Genomic DNA, 13935 nt, shown 5'->3' on the forward strand with positions numbered 1-13935 from the left:
CTGGAACCAGCTTTGAAATCACTTCACTGGCTGCCAATTAGTTTACAGGCGAAGTATAAAGTTGTTGGTTATCACCTTTAAAGCCCTACATGGTTTCAGCCAAGGTTACCTGCGGGATCGCCTTCTCCTGTACAATCCACCCTGCACACCCAGGTCCTCTGGAAAGAATTTACTCCAGTCAGCAAAAACTTGGCTGACAACCGTTACCCAGAGGACCTTCTCTTCTGCCACTCCCAGGCTGTGGAATGATTCCTCAACTTAACAGTCTTGCGGAATTTAAGAAAGCCATAAAGACTGATCTCTTCCGGCAGGCCTACCCAGTTGAATTTTAAGATGCCTTTTAATAATGTATAAGATTTCTATGTTTTTAATCAATTATATGTATTTTATGGTGTTTTGTATTTGTGTTGTACCCTGCCTCAATCCAGAGGGAGAGGCGGGTAAGAAATATTATTATTATTATTATTATTATTATTATGCAAGATGAGGAGGAGGAGACCTTCTCTTGGGGATCGCTGCATCCACTGCTCCTGTCTGCTCCACACGGAACCCTTAACAGGGGTTAAAGACAAGGGAGGCTTCAAACAGGCGGTGAGGGAGTAAGAATTCAAATAGCTTGACCCTCTACCCATCCCCAAAATTTCTTCTCTATTTCAAAAATTTAATATCTTCCACCCCACCCCCAAGTACACTTTGCTCTCTCAATACCCCTGCCAATATATTTCTTTCCTTGATGCCTTCACTGCAGAGGATTTATTTGTAGTCGGAAATTACCTACAAATCAATCAATTAATCAATCTGCCAGAAACCTTTTCATTCTGCCCACCCCCACCCCGTTCCCACGCATTTAGAGACGGGAATTTTAAAAAATCGTTCTGTACATATTTATAATGCAATCCTATACGTGTTTACTCAGACGTAAGTCCCACTGAGTGCAATGGGACTTATGCCCAGGTATGTTCGCAAGGTTGTAATGGATTTCAGTAGCCTTCACCTCTTTGGTTCGTTTGTTAATCAATGAAAGTTCAGAAATTTAAGATTTCGCATCTATGAAAAATGTAGACCAAAATTTTCCCAAGGAAAGTAAAATAAAAGAAAAAGCCGTATATAGGGAGATAATGTGTGCTCCTAAGATATCTAATTGGTTTTTGGAATTTGCAATACATTAAATAACTTTGCAACGTGAGATATCAATAAAAAAAATCTGTACGTCTTTATCTTGATCACGTGACTACAAGGAAAGAACCTGTTCAGATCCTAACACTTAATCCCATCAATTATGTTACAATGAGATGCAAAAAGCATTATTTTTTAAAAAAATTAACAGCACCTACACAGACATCACATATAATACATACAAACAAAGGTATACATGAAACAACTACAATTACATTAAAATATATAAGGGTAAGCATTTTTAAAATAAAAATAAAAATAAAAATCTGATTTATTTATTTTTACATTACTGATTTTGCTGCTCCCAATAATAGCTGTTCGCCCTCCATTACACAGAGCTCTGAGATCTTTGCCATTGCAGGGGGTTAGTTCGTACTTATCCCCGGTATATTGGATGGCAACCGTGCTTCTGAGTATGTGCAGAGTGCTTCCCACCCCTTTCAAAGCTGAAACCGCTGTCAGCAGCAGCCACTCGCAGCTAGGGTTAAAACCTTTTGTGCCAGGAAATACGCGCCAGTTTATACAATCAGCAGATTGCACATATAAAGTCTTCCCTGGACTATACCGTAACACGCTGGGGTTGCATCTTCGAAAGCGCTCCCACAAGGAAAACAGAATAATAATAGCAAGCCATGGGGGAAACTTAGGCTTGACAGCTGCCGTGTTTTCTACGTGAATGTTTTCGTTTGTTTTAGAGAAGCCCACACCCCCACAGCGTGAAGTGCGACGGTCCAGGAGTAGCTGTACCACTTGATACCTGATGGAATAACGGGACCTAAAGCCTCGTGCCTCCTCTTTTCGAAAAGGACTACTGTGCGCTTCCCACTCTCCTCTCTGCAGTCCAAGCAATGGCCAATTGAGGCCCGGGGTTTAGATACTTTTAGGACATCCGAAAAAATTCTCTGCTCCTCTTGCATACAGCGCTCGTTCGTCGTATTTTCAGATTGGCCCAAATCGCATCTTCCACAGTGAACTGGGTTCGGCGGACGTCGCTGGATGTCTTTCAGCTCCTGACAGTGAAGGCTGGTGGCTCTGATGCTCGTGGGGCTGCGAATCCTCTGTGGGTCTCACCCAGAACTCTAAAGGAACTGACCAAAGTGCTGAGCTCCCTCCTCCCAAACCGGGATCAGCACCTTGGATAGCCCTTTGGAGTTCTGACTAGTTCTGACTGAAACCCAGAGCGGATTTACAGCCCCACTGACAGCAGAGCCACCAGCCTTCACTGGCTCCTGTGATAGGAACGGACATAAGAAAAGTACACGGAGTAGCTCAAGGCTGCGATCCTATTATTTATTTCATGTATTTATTTATTAAAACATTTATATCCCGCCCTATATCACAAGGATCTCAGGGCGGCATACAGATACAATCACACCTGTGAAATAGAACGCTAAATATATGATTCTAAAACAAATGAAACCATTAATATTACACACACTTTCCTAAGTGTCAGCCCCGTTGAACTCAAGGGGACTTACACGCTTAAATAACAGGACGTAGGGTGGAGGGATGGGGATGGTGGTCTTGGAAGGGGGTTGAAACCGGGGCGGGGGGGGGGGGATAGTTGTCCAGAAGCTCCTATCCCCGGCCCCGCGACAGAGTGGTCTGCTGACGGTTTTGCTCTGGGGAAGGTCCGATAGAAAACACGACGGCACAACTCGGCCGATGTCGTAGCGATCTTGCCCGTGGCGTTGCAACATTAGGGGGAAAAATCACTGGAGATGGGTAGAGAGGTACCAAAATATATTCCTGGGGTGGGAGAGGGGGGCAGCATTAGGAGAAATGACGCTAATATTTAACATGCACTCCCAACCCTGAATAGGCTTTTTGTGAAGCAAGTTATTTATTCATATTTTAAGAGAGTTAGGGCGCAAGCCTATGCCTGTTACTCGCTGGGAATTGCAGGACTTTGTTTTCCCTGTTTAAACAAGCATAGGATTGCGCCCTTAACTTTCCAGGAGACATTGCTTAGGACGCAGCCTAGCTTTTTCCTCCCCGGGGTCTGACTTAGTTATCATCATCTGGATGAAAAAAGTGCCTTCCAACATCCCGGCAGCCAAGGTGGGCAAGGGGCGCCCCTTTTGCCAGCCTCGCCCTCCCCGTCGGGGCGGCCGGGGGCTCGGGGTGGGGGAATCCGCGGTCGTCGAGCTGGCTGAGCGCAAACGCCGCCAGGACCCCTGGGGGAGGGCGCCCCCGGCCCCCCACCTCGGCCCAGAAGGGCTCCCCCGGCCCCCCACCTCCGCCTCTCTCGGATCTCAACCGCCGGGTCCTCTGAGGATACAATCGGGTGTATCGCCGGGATGCAGAAGAAAAATAACGCCCGCGACGGCCCCCTTTCCTTTGGGGCTGGGGTCGGGACCGCGTGGGAGTGGGAACTGGGAATCCCTGTTTCAGGCGACAAGGAAGAAAAAGGAGCGATGGGGGAATGCGCAAGAGAGAGAAAGAAAGAAAAGGACAGAGAATAAAGGAAAAGGGAAAGAAAGAGATCAAAGAAAGATAAAATAATATAAAAAAGAAAATCAGTAAAGATCGAGAGAAAGAAAGAAAAGTAGAGGAAATGCGAGAGCAAGAAAGAAAAGGAGAAAGAGAGAGAGAGAAAAGGAGAGAACGAAAGAAAGGGAGAAAAGAACGAAAGAAAGAAAAGGAGAGAAAGAAAGGGAAAAGAAAAGGAAGAGAAGGAGAGATTGAGAGAAATAGAAAGAAAAAGAAAAAAGAGGAAAGGAGGAAAGGAGAGAAGAGGCGGAAATGCGCGAGAGCCCTTTAAGAAAGTTCAATCAGGCAAGTTCATCAAAGTTTAAAAAGTTTCGCGGAGGAAGGAGCGAGCGAGCGAGCGAGCGAGAGAGAGAGGGGGGAAAAAATGACACCCGTCGAGGGCCGAAGAAAGTTTGCAGCCGGCGGCGGCGGCCGCGATTGGCTGGCGAGTTCCCCTGGCGACGGTGATGCAGGCCGAGGGGCTGGGCCGCCGGCCCCGCCCCGGCCGGGCAGGGCGCTCCCTGTGGGCGCGTGCAATTGAGGGACGCAGCGAAGAGGCGCGCGCTGCGCGGGGCCCGGCAGCAGCTGCAGCTCGTTGGCCCCCTTCGCCGCTCATTGGCCGGCGCCGCCAGCCAGCTGGATGTGAGCCTGGGGCGCGTCAAATAAGCCGCACTTTCCCCCTTGCCCACCTGCACGGCACCAGCGCACGTCGGGGGCCCCCTTCGCCCCGTCCACCCCTCGGTCACCGCTTTCCCCTCCCCGGCTGCTCGCACCAGGCACCTGCCCCACCTTATCCCACGCCAGGCTCGCCTGGGCAGCCGCCGCTCCTCCTCGGCGCCGTCGTCGTCCTCTCGGCGCCCCTCTGAGGGAGCAAAGAAGGAAGGAAAGAGGGGAAGAAGAGAGCGAGCGAGCGAGAAAAGGCGAGGCAGCCACCTAGGACCAGCACGCGAGCCCCCCTTCCCCCGCCTCCCCGGCTTTCCTCGCGCCCTTCCTTGCACCCACCATGAGCAACCTGCCCAAGGAGAACGAGCACAGCAGCAACAACCTCGAGGAAGAGGTAGGCTTTGCGGGAAGCCCCGCCGTCGGGCATGCTCCATGGCTGGGCCGGGCCCGGGTCTGTGGGCTCCCCTCAGGGCAGGAGAAAGGCGCCCATTTTGCAGGAGCTCCGGACGCCCCGCTTGCTCGGAGGCTGCGCGGCGCTCACTTTGGCATGAGGCGCCTAGTGCAGTAGCCGGTTTCTTTTCATGGCTCCAAGGGAGGGTGGCCTTTCTGCTAGCCCCGCTTCTGGCTCGGGTGCACCTAGCCCTAACCGCTCTGACCTTTCTTTTTGGTCTGCAAGCGAGTTAAGAAGCCAGCTTGCCTGCTGGGTGTTCCTGTTGGTTTGCCTTGAAAAGTCTCTCTCTCTCTCTCTCTCTGGCGAGGTGTTTCCTTTGCCAAGGAAGGTGCCTCTTGTGCGCCTCTAACTCTGCTGCACACATTTCCTCTCCAGACCTTTGGTGGGGTGGGTGAAGTTGGGTGTGTATGTGTTTGTTTGTTTTTAAATCTGTCTGGCGTGGGAGTCACAAATATGGAGACATGCTTTGCTCCTTCTCTTCTTGGAGAGGAGGAAAGCTGTTCCGGCCCTGAAATCTCTCCTTGGTATATGCTGCCGGTGGCTACTATTGTCCAAGGATGGGTTGATTGTCAAATGGGGGAGGATGCCTTAAAGTGGTCCCTATGCTTGCCATCTTCCCGCTTACCTATATGGTGCTCCTCTTGATCTACTAATGGGATGCCCTGACCTAGAGAGCACATGGCCTTTGGAGCCAAAGAGCCGAGTTTCCTGCCTCTTAAATGACATTGCATGGATGCCTTTGCTGATTTAGAGCTTGCTGCTTTGGAGGTTAGTGTAGCTTAGAAGTGACGCTTGGTTTCCTTTCCTCCTGCTTGTTCTCTTGGAGACACAAATGTTGTTTGGGTCCTCACCGTGTTGTCAGAATCAATGCAGATATGAATATATTAAGACATCAGTCCTGGTTTGGTTATGGCACCTATCATGGTTCAGCTCCATACAAGAGCCAGGAGCAAACTGACTTCCTGGCTTCTTTCAGTCAAGAGTCTCATGCATTTTGCCGCCTGCATCACCACTTCCTTGCGAAGAGGACTTTATGTAGTTGAATGGACACCATAGATCTCATAATCTTGTAATGCCTGCCTATTATGTAGCATTGGTTGCTTGTGAAAATTCCTGTATTCACATATTGCCCCTATATCTGTCCAGTACGAAAGAAGCAGCTATAGCATGAACTGAAACCAGCCAGACTTATTAGGGCTGCGCTACCTCCATTTTCCATCCACGGCTCTTGAAATACCGAGAAACCTCAATTCCCTTTGGGACGCAGTTGATTACTTGTCCCTTTACCAACCCTCTGAAAAATAGCCGTGTAGCTTTGTTGGTGCAGAATGGCGGCCACTGTGGTCCTAATTCCTTCCAAGCTGCATAAAGAACTGCAAGTTCTTAATATGCAATGCATACAGCAGTAATGGGGCTAACCTACAGGCAACACTTTGCTTGTATCTGAAAACTGAAAATAATGCTAGATTTCCCCCCTAAATTCTCTATTATACCTGCATTATGTGAAATGCCTCAATAGAGTGCTTGTTCTACTCTAGTGTGCTCTCATGGGCAGGATTCTCTATCATAGGTGGATAATACTAATAAAGCATTATTGTACCTTGTCTCTTAATTTTATGACTTAATTAGATGCTTATGCACTATTGCATGTGACATGGAGTTCTCCTGGATTAATTTGCAGTGGTAACCTGAAAGGTGTATGGTCGGTCGCTTTCTATGCCTTCTGTGTGCTTAGCTTTACTGGTGGAAGAAATGTCTCCACCGTGTCTGCAATTCAGCTGGTCATTGCTAAGCTAGCTGCATGCCTGGTGTGTGTTTAGGTCCACAGAATAATTTTGATTACCGTAGCATGATGGATTGGGTTGAAGCCCACGAAATACCTCAGGAGTAGCCCAGTATAACTGGAATTCGAGGGATGCACTAAAGCCTTGAACAATTTCCATTGCGAATGAGCTGGTTTGATGAAGTGACAGATCCTGGAACTTGCAAATCACTAAACAAACCCTTTGGCAAAGAGGAAGGTCCTTTGCTACATCGCTAATACACGAAGTGCACTTCGAATTGTGGTCTCTTCGTGTTAACCCCATGGCTAGTTCAGCAGGTAGTTTTCTCGGTGCAGTGAGGCTGGGTTGGGGCGAATATAAATGGCAGTGTACTGGTGGACAATGGGGCAGTTTCTAGTAGAATACCAAGTGCCTGCTGGTTCAAAAAATAATAATAATGCTTGACTTTGGTCCAGTAAAGCAGTTCATATCTTACCCTGAGTGCACACTCGTCCTTAACCTACATTAGTTATGCTTTAACTGCTATGAGTTCCTGAATGTGCAGTTTTTTGCTTTGCAAATGGAAATTCATTGGAGGGCCACAGACATTCTAGTACAAAATAGGTTGGCACATGACATAAAGTTGCCCATCTCTGCAATTAAAAGTATCACCTTCTCTGCAGAGAATCATATAACTGAAGAAAGTTTTTTAGGGGAAGGTGAACAAGACGCTTAAATCTTCTGCTCAAGTAAGTTTTGCTACATTAGGCACATCAACAGTTCTATCCTAGCATGGTTTAACAATGACCTGTTATATCTAACTACGCCATTAAGAGCAGATGGTAGTTTAGTGTTTTCTGCACTGTAACCCCTATATCTACAGCTAACAAACCTGATCATCCAAATATGTTGTTCTATTTAGAAGGTGTCTAAAGTATAGAAATCCAGAAAGATTCAAACAGACTGATACGTTTGAGAATGATCTTCAACAACTAAAGTACAAAGTGCATATGGGGGTAACCTCTTTTAACCATGCATGTTAAAAAGTGTGAAATAGCCATTTTGCGAAGTGATATGCCACTATTGTGTATTACTTGCTTAATCTGTAATAAAAGTGTAATCTAGTGAATACCCTGTGATTAAGATGACAATTGTGGTAACTATTCGTATGGCTTCACCTGTTACTATGATTGCTTTTTTTATATAGGGATTGTAAGATTTGGGGGAGGAAGGGAATGGGATGTTGGGGGGGTTTCCTTGTATAAGAAAAGATGCAACATATAGCCCCCAAACATGGCTAATTTGAGAGGACAAATAAAAAGCGCGGAGTCCATTTTTAAATCAATGCAGCCATCTTTTCTGCAGAGAGACTGCCTGTGTCACTGAGTGCATCCAACTCTCTGCTCCCTGGCTACACAGACTAGTGATATAATTTAATGATGAAAAACAGGAAGACGCTTGATGAATAACTAGTAGTCAAGTAGATGCAGTCACATTGCACTTCCTTAAACAAAGGGGTGGACGGAGGCCGTTTGGGTGCTGTCTTGCCCTTTGGGGTTCCAAGATGACCACCTTGGAAAATGAGCAGCTAACTTTGGTATTAATTCAGGCATCAGAAATTATGCTCACCCTTGATCAGCTGTCCCCAACCTGGTGCCCTCCAGGTAAGTTGGACTACAACTCCCATCATCCCAATTGTAGTCCAACACGTCTGGAGGGTATCAAGTTGGAGGAACCAGCCCTAGATAGTTGCACTGATGATTCCAGGAAAGGTAGCATTAACCGTGATGTTCAATATGTTGTAGCAGGCTTCCTCAACCTGGTGTCCTCCATATGTATCTGATAATAACGCCCATCGTTCCCAGCCAATGCCTAGACTGGCTGGGGATGATCAAAGTTGTCGCCAACTCATGTGGAAGGCGCCATTTTGGGGGAAGCTGTGCTATAGGTTATTCCCTGTAGTGTTGCTGGTCATGCTTCTCTACAAAGTAAGCCTGTTCTGTTCAATTTGTGTACCTCAGTGGGAGCAGTGGTGGTGTCATAGCTCAGAAAGATGAATTTGTCCCGTTTCATGATGCAATGCCCTTCATTTCAAGAAAATCCAGTGCAACTGGTATACAGCACAAGGAACAGAATGGCCGCACTCTCCACATGCAGCTTTCAGTGTTAAAGGGTATCTCCTATAATGTTCCTAACTACCAGTAAAGCAAATTTAAGACCCATAAGCTAGTTTGGCACAGCTTCTTCCCACCCCAAATATGTAATCCGCCCTGGTTCAAGTGGGTACCAAAAACGAAGTGGCCTGTAAAAAGTTTATTGTCTAAAGATCACATTCCTGGTGTCCTGTACTGGCCCCCTTGTGATATTTATATCCTTCCAAGGGACTTGGCTGATTAAACGTTTTTTCCGTTGTCCCAGGAAATACAGGACTCTTCAACAGAACGGTTGGAGGGAGAGGTAAACCTTCTACTGTAAGAAGTGCCTTCTATGGAAAGAAATTCTGGAAGGATCCCTGTGTCTTTGTGTTTGCTGTACAGAGACTCTTGTAGCACCTGAAAGACTTATTGTGGCATAAATAAGCTTTTGTGGACTACATCATCTGAAGTGGATTCTGGTCCACACAAGATTGATGGTAGCATAAGCTGTTTAACATGCCACAAGCTGTCTACTCCCATTCTATGGAAAGGTGACATACCTATGGTTCTTGCAGGAGGCCAAGAAGAAAGGGAAAAGAGCCAGTATTGTGTAGTGGTTAGGGTTGGACCGGGACTCTGGAGATCAGGGTTCTAATTCCCACCCAGCCATGAAGCTCACCAGGTGACTTTTGAGGATAAAATGGAGAAGAAGATGACCCATGTAAACTATCTTGGGCTACTTGCAAGAGGGGGGAAAACAGGATAGTAATGCAATAAATAAAATTACTAGACAGCAGGATCCTATATATGTCTACTCAAAGAAACTCCCATTAAATTCCTTGGGCCTTCGAGGACTGTTAAGATAAAATAGAGAGGAGGAGCTGCCTTGGGTTTCTTGCAAGAGGAGAAAAAGGGTGGTAACATAATAAACACCTACCTCAGTGCTGTGTTGGGTCCTAGTGCAGTGTTGTATACACAAGTTAGTAGCCCGTTGGATGTAGCATAGGAGGGACCGAATACTCCGTCTCTTCTCCTGTAGCCCACTGCATTTTGGTGCTACTAGGCATGGAGGTGGTGGTTTTCCTCCTCTAGAGTCCTGCTTGGTTTCTAAGCTGAGCTTAAATGGGAGATGAAACCCTCTGCCAGTCCATCCACTGGTCTGCATGGAATTCCTCGTTACCTGTGGCTATCGATTATTTGCATTTATTAGTCACCTGCCAACCTAGCTGTCTTGACAACATATAAATTAAATCAAACTAAATAGAAACAATATAAAATACGATCATGTAGCCTTACCCAACCTGGTGGTGCCTAGATGTGGTGGACTGCAACTACCAGCATTCCCAACCAGGGGATGATGGGAGTTGTATTCCAACACATCGACCTTAACATATAAGGCTTTAGTAGTGGCCTCCTTGTTTTTCCACCCTCCCTAAAGTGTGTGATCAGGGAAGTTCTTAAGATCAGCAGAGGCAGACTGATGTTTTAGCAAGACAGAGTGCATTACGAAATTCAAAAAAGCTACGACCATTCTGAGAATCTCAGCTTTCCTTCAGTGACCTGGTTCACACCTGGAGCTTGAGTGTGGGTTGTCTTCATGTTCTAACCTTGCACTATGGTGTAACTAAGGGTTAACTCTGAACTACGCAAGAGTTCACAGCCCAACAACAAACCATGGGTTCTCTTCCTGGTTTGATTGTGGTTAACAACCCGTAGTTAAACCATAGTGCAGGGTTCACATGTAATGTCAATACCTGATTGCAAATCTAGAAAGTATGGCTGCAAAGAAAGACTTTGGAGTGTCTGGGCAATTCCTGTTGCAGCAACTCAAAACAGGGCTTTGTTGCCTTGAATGCTTGTCTATTTATGCAAGTCATGGAATTTTGCTTTCTCTTGATACAGGATATTATATCATTGCTCTATCTTGGTGCAATATATATATTTATTTGATTTGTATCCTACCTTTCTACTGCTTTGGAAAAAGTTGAATGGATAAGCAATTACAAGAATCCACTGTCTGCTTCAGGGAACTTGTAGTATGGATGAAGACAACTGTTTAAGTCTACATGTTGAGTAAAACAGCAACACAATTTTCATGCTATACCGTTTTGGCTTCCATATGAAACTGTGTCATATGGATTTGGTGGCTGTTGGTCTATCTAGTCCAGTATTATCTAAAATGCTTTGCAGCAGCTACCTAATTTCCTCTTAATTGAAGATGCCAAGAATTTGACCAGGGACATTCTACATACAAAGCAATGATCTGCCGGTGGAGAAGGACTGTAGCTCAAATCGTCCAAGCATCAATGTAGGTACGATCTCTTGCTGGAAGCTTATACATTATGAATGTTCATGAAAGAGAGACCTCATGTGGGATTGTTTAGGGATGAAGTTTAGTATATTGTCTATCAGTGACTTGCTTGGTGCTCCACCCATTGCCTTACATCATGAAAGAAAAAATGCATGTAGACCCAGTACCTGCATCTTGACAGCCACACAGAAGCCATGTGCTATTCTTCTAGGCCAACAGTAGGACTCAGAGTAAATAGGCTCCGTAGCTAACGCTGTCTTTCAGTAGATGTTTGCTCCAGTTGATATATGTCCCTTATCCTTTTCCATATAGCTGTCAAACTAGTTGGCAGTTCAGGCCTGGAAATTCTTTAGATAATTTGGTTGCAAATGCTTTCCTGTTATGGGTTTGTTGCTCGTACTGCATCTGGAGCTCCAGCAAACAAGCCTGTATAGAGATTTTCATTTATGGTCTACAGATGTTTCGATTACAGAGGTTTGCACCACATGTGCCTCCAGACTAGATTTTTTAATGTGCCGTTGCTCTGCTTCATTCACAGGATATTACAGGGGGTCCAGGTGACATCTTCCATTTGTAAACCTTCTGTGTTTTCCCACTGCTACTTCCATCTTTTTTCTTTGCATAAGTTCTTTTAAGGAGGCAAAAATGGAGGAGTTGCACAACGCCTTTTGATTGTTACTATTAAAATGCCTCCATCTCGAAGTATCTGAAAGCATCCAGATGGAGGTTGTTGTTTTTTTATGATGAGAACAGTTTTTATGGTATTAACAATTTAAACTGATACAGCCACCTTCCCCAATTTGGGGCCCTACAGAATGGTTGGACTACAACTCCCACAACTTTCTCCAAAAGAATAATCTTGACATATGGAAAGAAAAAAGACTGAAGAAGCAACAAGAAGACACTGGAGGGTTATAAGTGAAAGATGATGGGATGATGTCTACACACAGTAAAATTCAGTGACTGAGGCATGGTGATTGCATAATAAAAGCCTCATCTGGAAGTCACCTAAGACTCTTCAGCAGTCTTGCCTCACATGGTGCCCTTCAGATGTTTTGGGCTACAACTCCCAGAAACTCTGTCCAGCATGATTGGCTGGGGGATACTTGGACTTGTAGTCTAAGATGTCTTTGGAGAAAGCTGATCTAGCTTCGTTAAGTATCCATGGAAGGAGGTGGAGAGGGCAAGAAGAGCTAAACAAGAGCATTTTAAGCAATGCAACAACTTGGCGATCTGTGTCCTACAGGAACTTTAAGCCAAAATATTTGCCATTTCGTAGGAATACAAATTGTGGGGCATGCAGGAAAAGCTCTGGAGTATGAGAATTGTGAATGAATGTGACAGGATCACTTAAATCTGTTCCCAATAATTCTATAGTGTTCCAGAACAATGGTTAGAGTGTTGGGCCAGGGAGACCTAAGTTCAGAACCCCTTTTGGCCTTGAAACTCACTTGGTCATCTTAGGCCAGATATGATGACTTTCAGCATAACATACCTGGCAGGGTGGCAGAGAGGATAAAATGGGGGAGTGAGGAGAGACAACATCCCTGCTGTTCTGAGATATTAATCCAAGAAACAAATGCTTATAGGCCCTGTCCTGTTGGCTACCTGTAGCTTCCATATGATAGGTTACTTCGTGTCTTTATATCTACTGTCCAAAGAACTTCATATATATTCAATAATCCTTAATAGCTCTATGAGGAACATTAGTATTATACCCCATATAATGCGAGGTGCACTAACATTCCCCGTAAGACCTTATGCTTTTGAGAGACAATATTTACTGAAGAGGAGTAAATGCCCTCCAAAAAAAAAGAAGCAATACGAGGAGCATGGAAATTGGTTAACATCCAGCATCTAGGCTGAAATGGTCACTTCAGCTAAGACAGATGCCTTTGTGGTGGTGCCTTGGATGGGCATGTGGAAAAATGAAAGTGGCTTTTTCCATAGATGGATCTTATTAAGGCCATGGCTAGACCTGCCGATATCCCGGGGATCACCCAGGGATCATCTCCGTGCACAGGGGATACCAGGAGCAGGGAGGGATGATCCCTCCCTTGCCCCGGGATGTCGGCATAGCCTTTAATCCCACTTTTTCCGCAGTCTCAGGATAATCCCAAGACTGTGGAACATGTGGGCGGGCATTGTGGGTTGTCCCGGCTCCTCGGCTCCTCGTGAGTAGCCGCGAGGAGCCGGGACCCAGGCATGGGGCACAGAGGTCCTCAGGAGCTCTGTGCCCATCAGGGGTGGGGTGGGGGAGTGGGATTTTTTAAAAACACACACACACACACTTGCCATTTGAGTGCTCGTGCGCTCCTTCCTCTTAAAAACAAAATGGCGGGTGTGACGTCCTCTTGTTCGTAGGACGTTGCACACCGCGTATAGACAGAGGGGGAGATCTTGCGATAACAATATTGCGAGATTATACCACCTCCGTCATGCTAGACAGGGTAGGTCTAGCCATGGCCTAAGTTGACCTAGGGTGCTTCCAGATAGAGGGCTCCTAGCACTAACCATCCGAAGACGTTGTACATCTATTCCATCTTTTCTTAATGGATTTTCCTTCCCCGAGTCTCTCCTTCCTCTGCAATGATATTTTCCTGCTCCCAATATGTGTAGGGAATGCTTTCCTCCCTGGCATGAAGCATAGAGTAGAAGAGTTGCTGTATCATGCCATATACTATAGTTTTTCTCTCAGATTTTGAGAAAGAAACCTTCAGCCCTGCCCACCCCTGAGAACTTCTCTGAAATCAGAATGGAGGAACTCTTGTTTTCCTGTCCAATCTTGTTTGGCAGAATTTTTTCATACTCCATTATTGCACACAGGTTTGTATGTCTGCTGCGTGAAATAACACAAGTGTTGTACCATAGTGAAACCAATTCTCCAAATATATAGTAAATCATACAAAGTAACCAAGTGAAAAAACTTTGCTCCCAAACTGCAAAGTTCTTTCGAAAGACTTG

General features: G+C 45.8%; 1 protein-coding gene across 1 annotated transcript in view; it reads left to right on the forward strand.

Annotated features, from left to right (window-relative positions):
* Positions 1-4187: 4187 nt before the first annotated feature.
* The window catches only part of RBPMS2 (RNA binding protein, mRNA processing factor 2), a 39056-nt gene continuing 29308 nt past the window's right edge, over positions 4188-13935 (forward strand). Inside the window, exon 1 of the mRNA XM_063142892.1 lies at positions 4188-4705. Within this exon, the coding sequence (XP_062998962.1) occupies positions 4652-4705 (54 nt within the window). The 5' untranslated portion in view covers positions 4188-4651. The remainder of the gene's footprint in view (positions 4706-13935) is intronic.

Source organism: Elgaria multicarinata, chromosome 16 (genome assembly GCF_023053635.1).
Source record: "Elgaria multicarinata webbii isolate HBS135686 ecotype San Diego chromosome 16, rElgMul1.1.pri, whole genome shotgun sequence".
Lineage (NCBI taxonomy): Eukaryota > Metazoa > Chordata > Lepidosauria > Squamata > Anguidae > Elgaria > Elgaria multicarinata.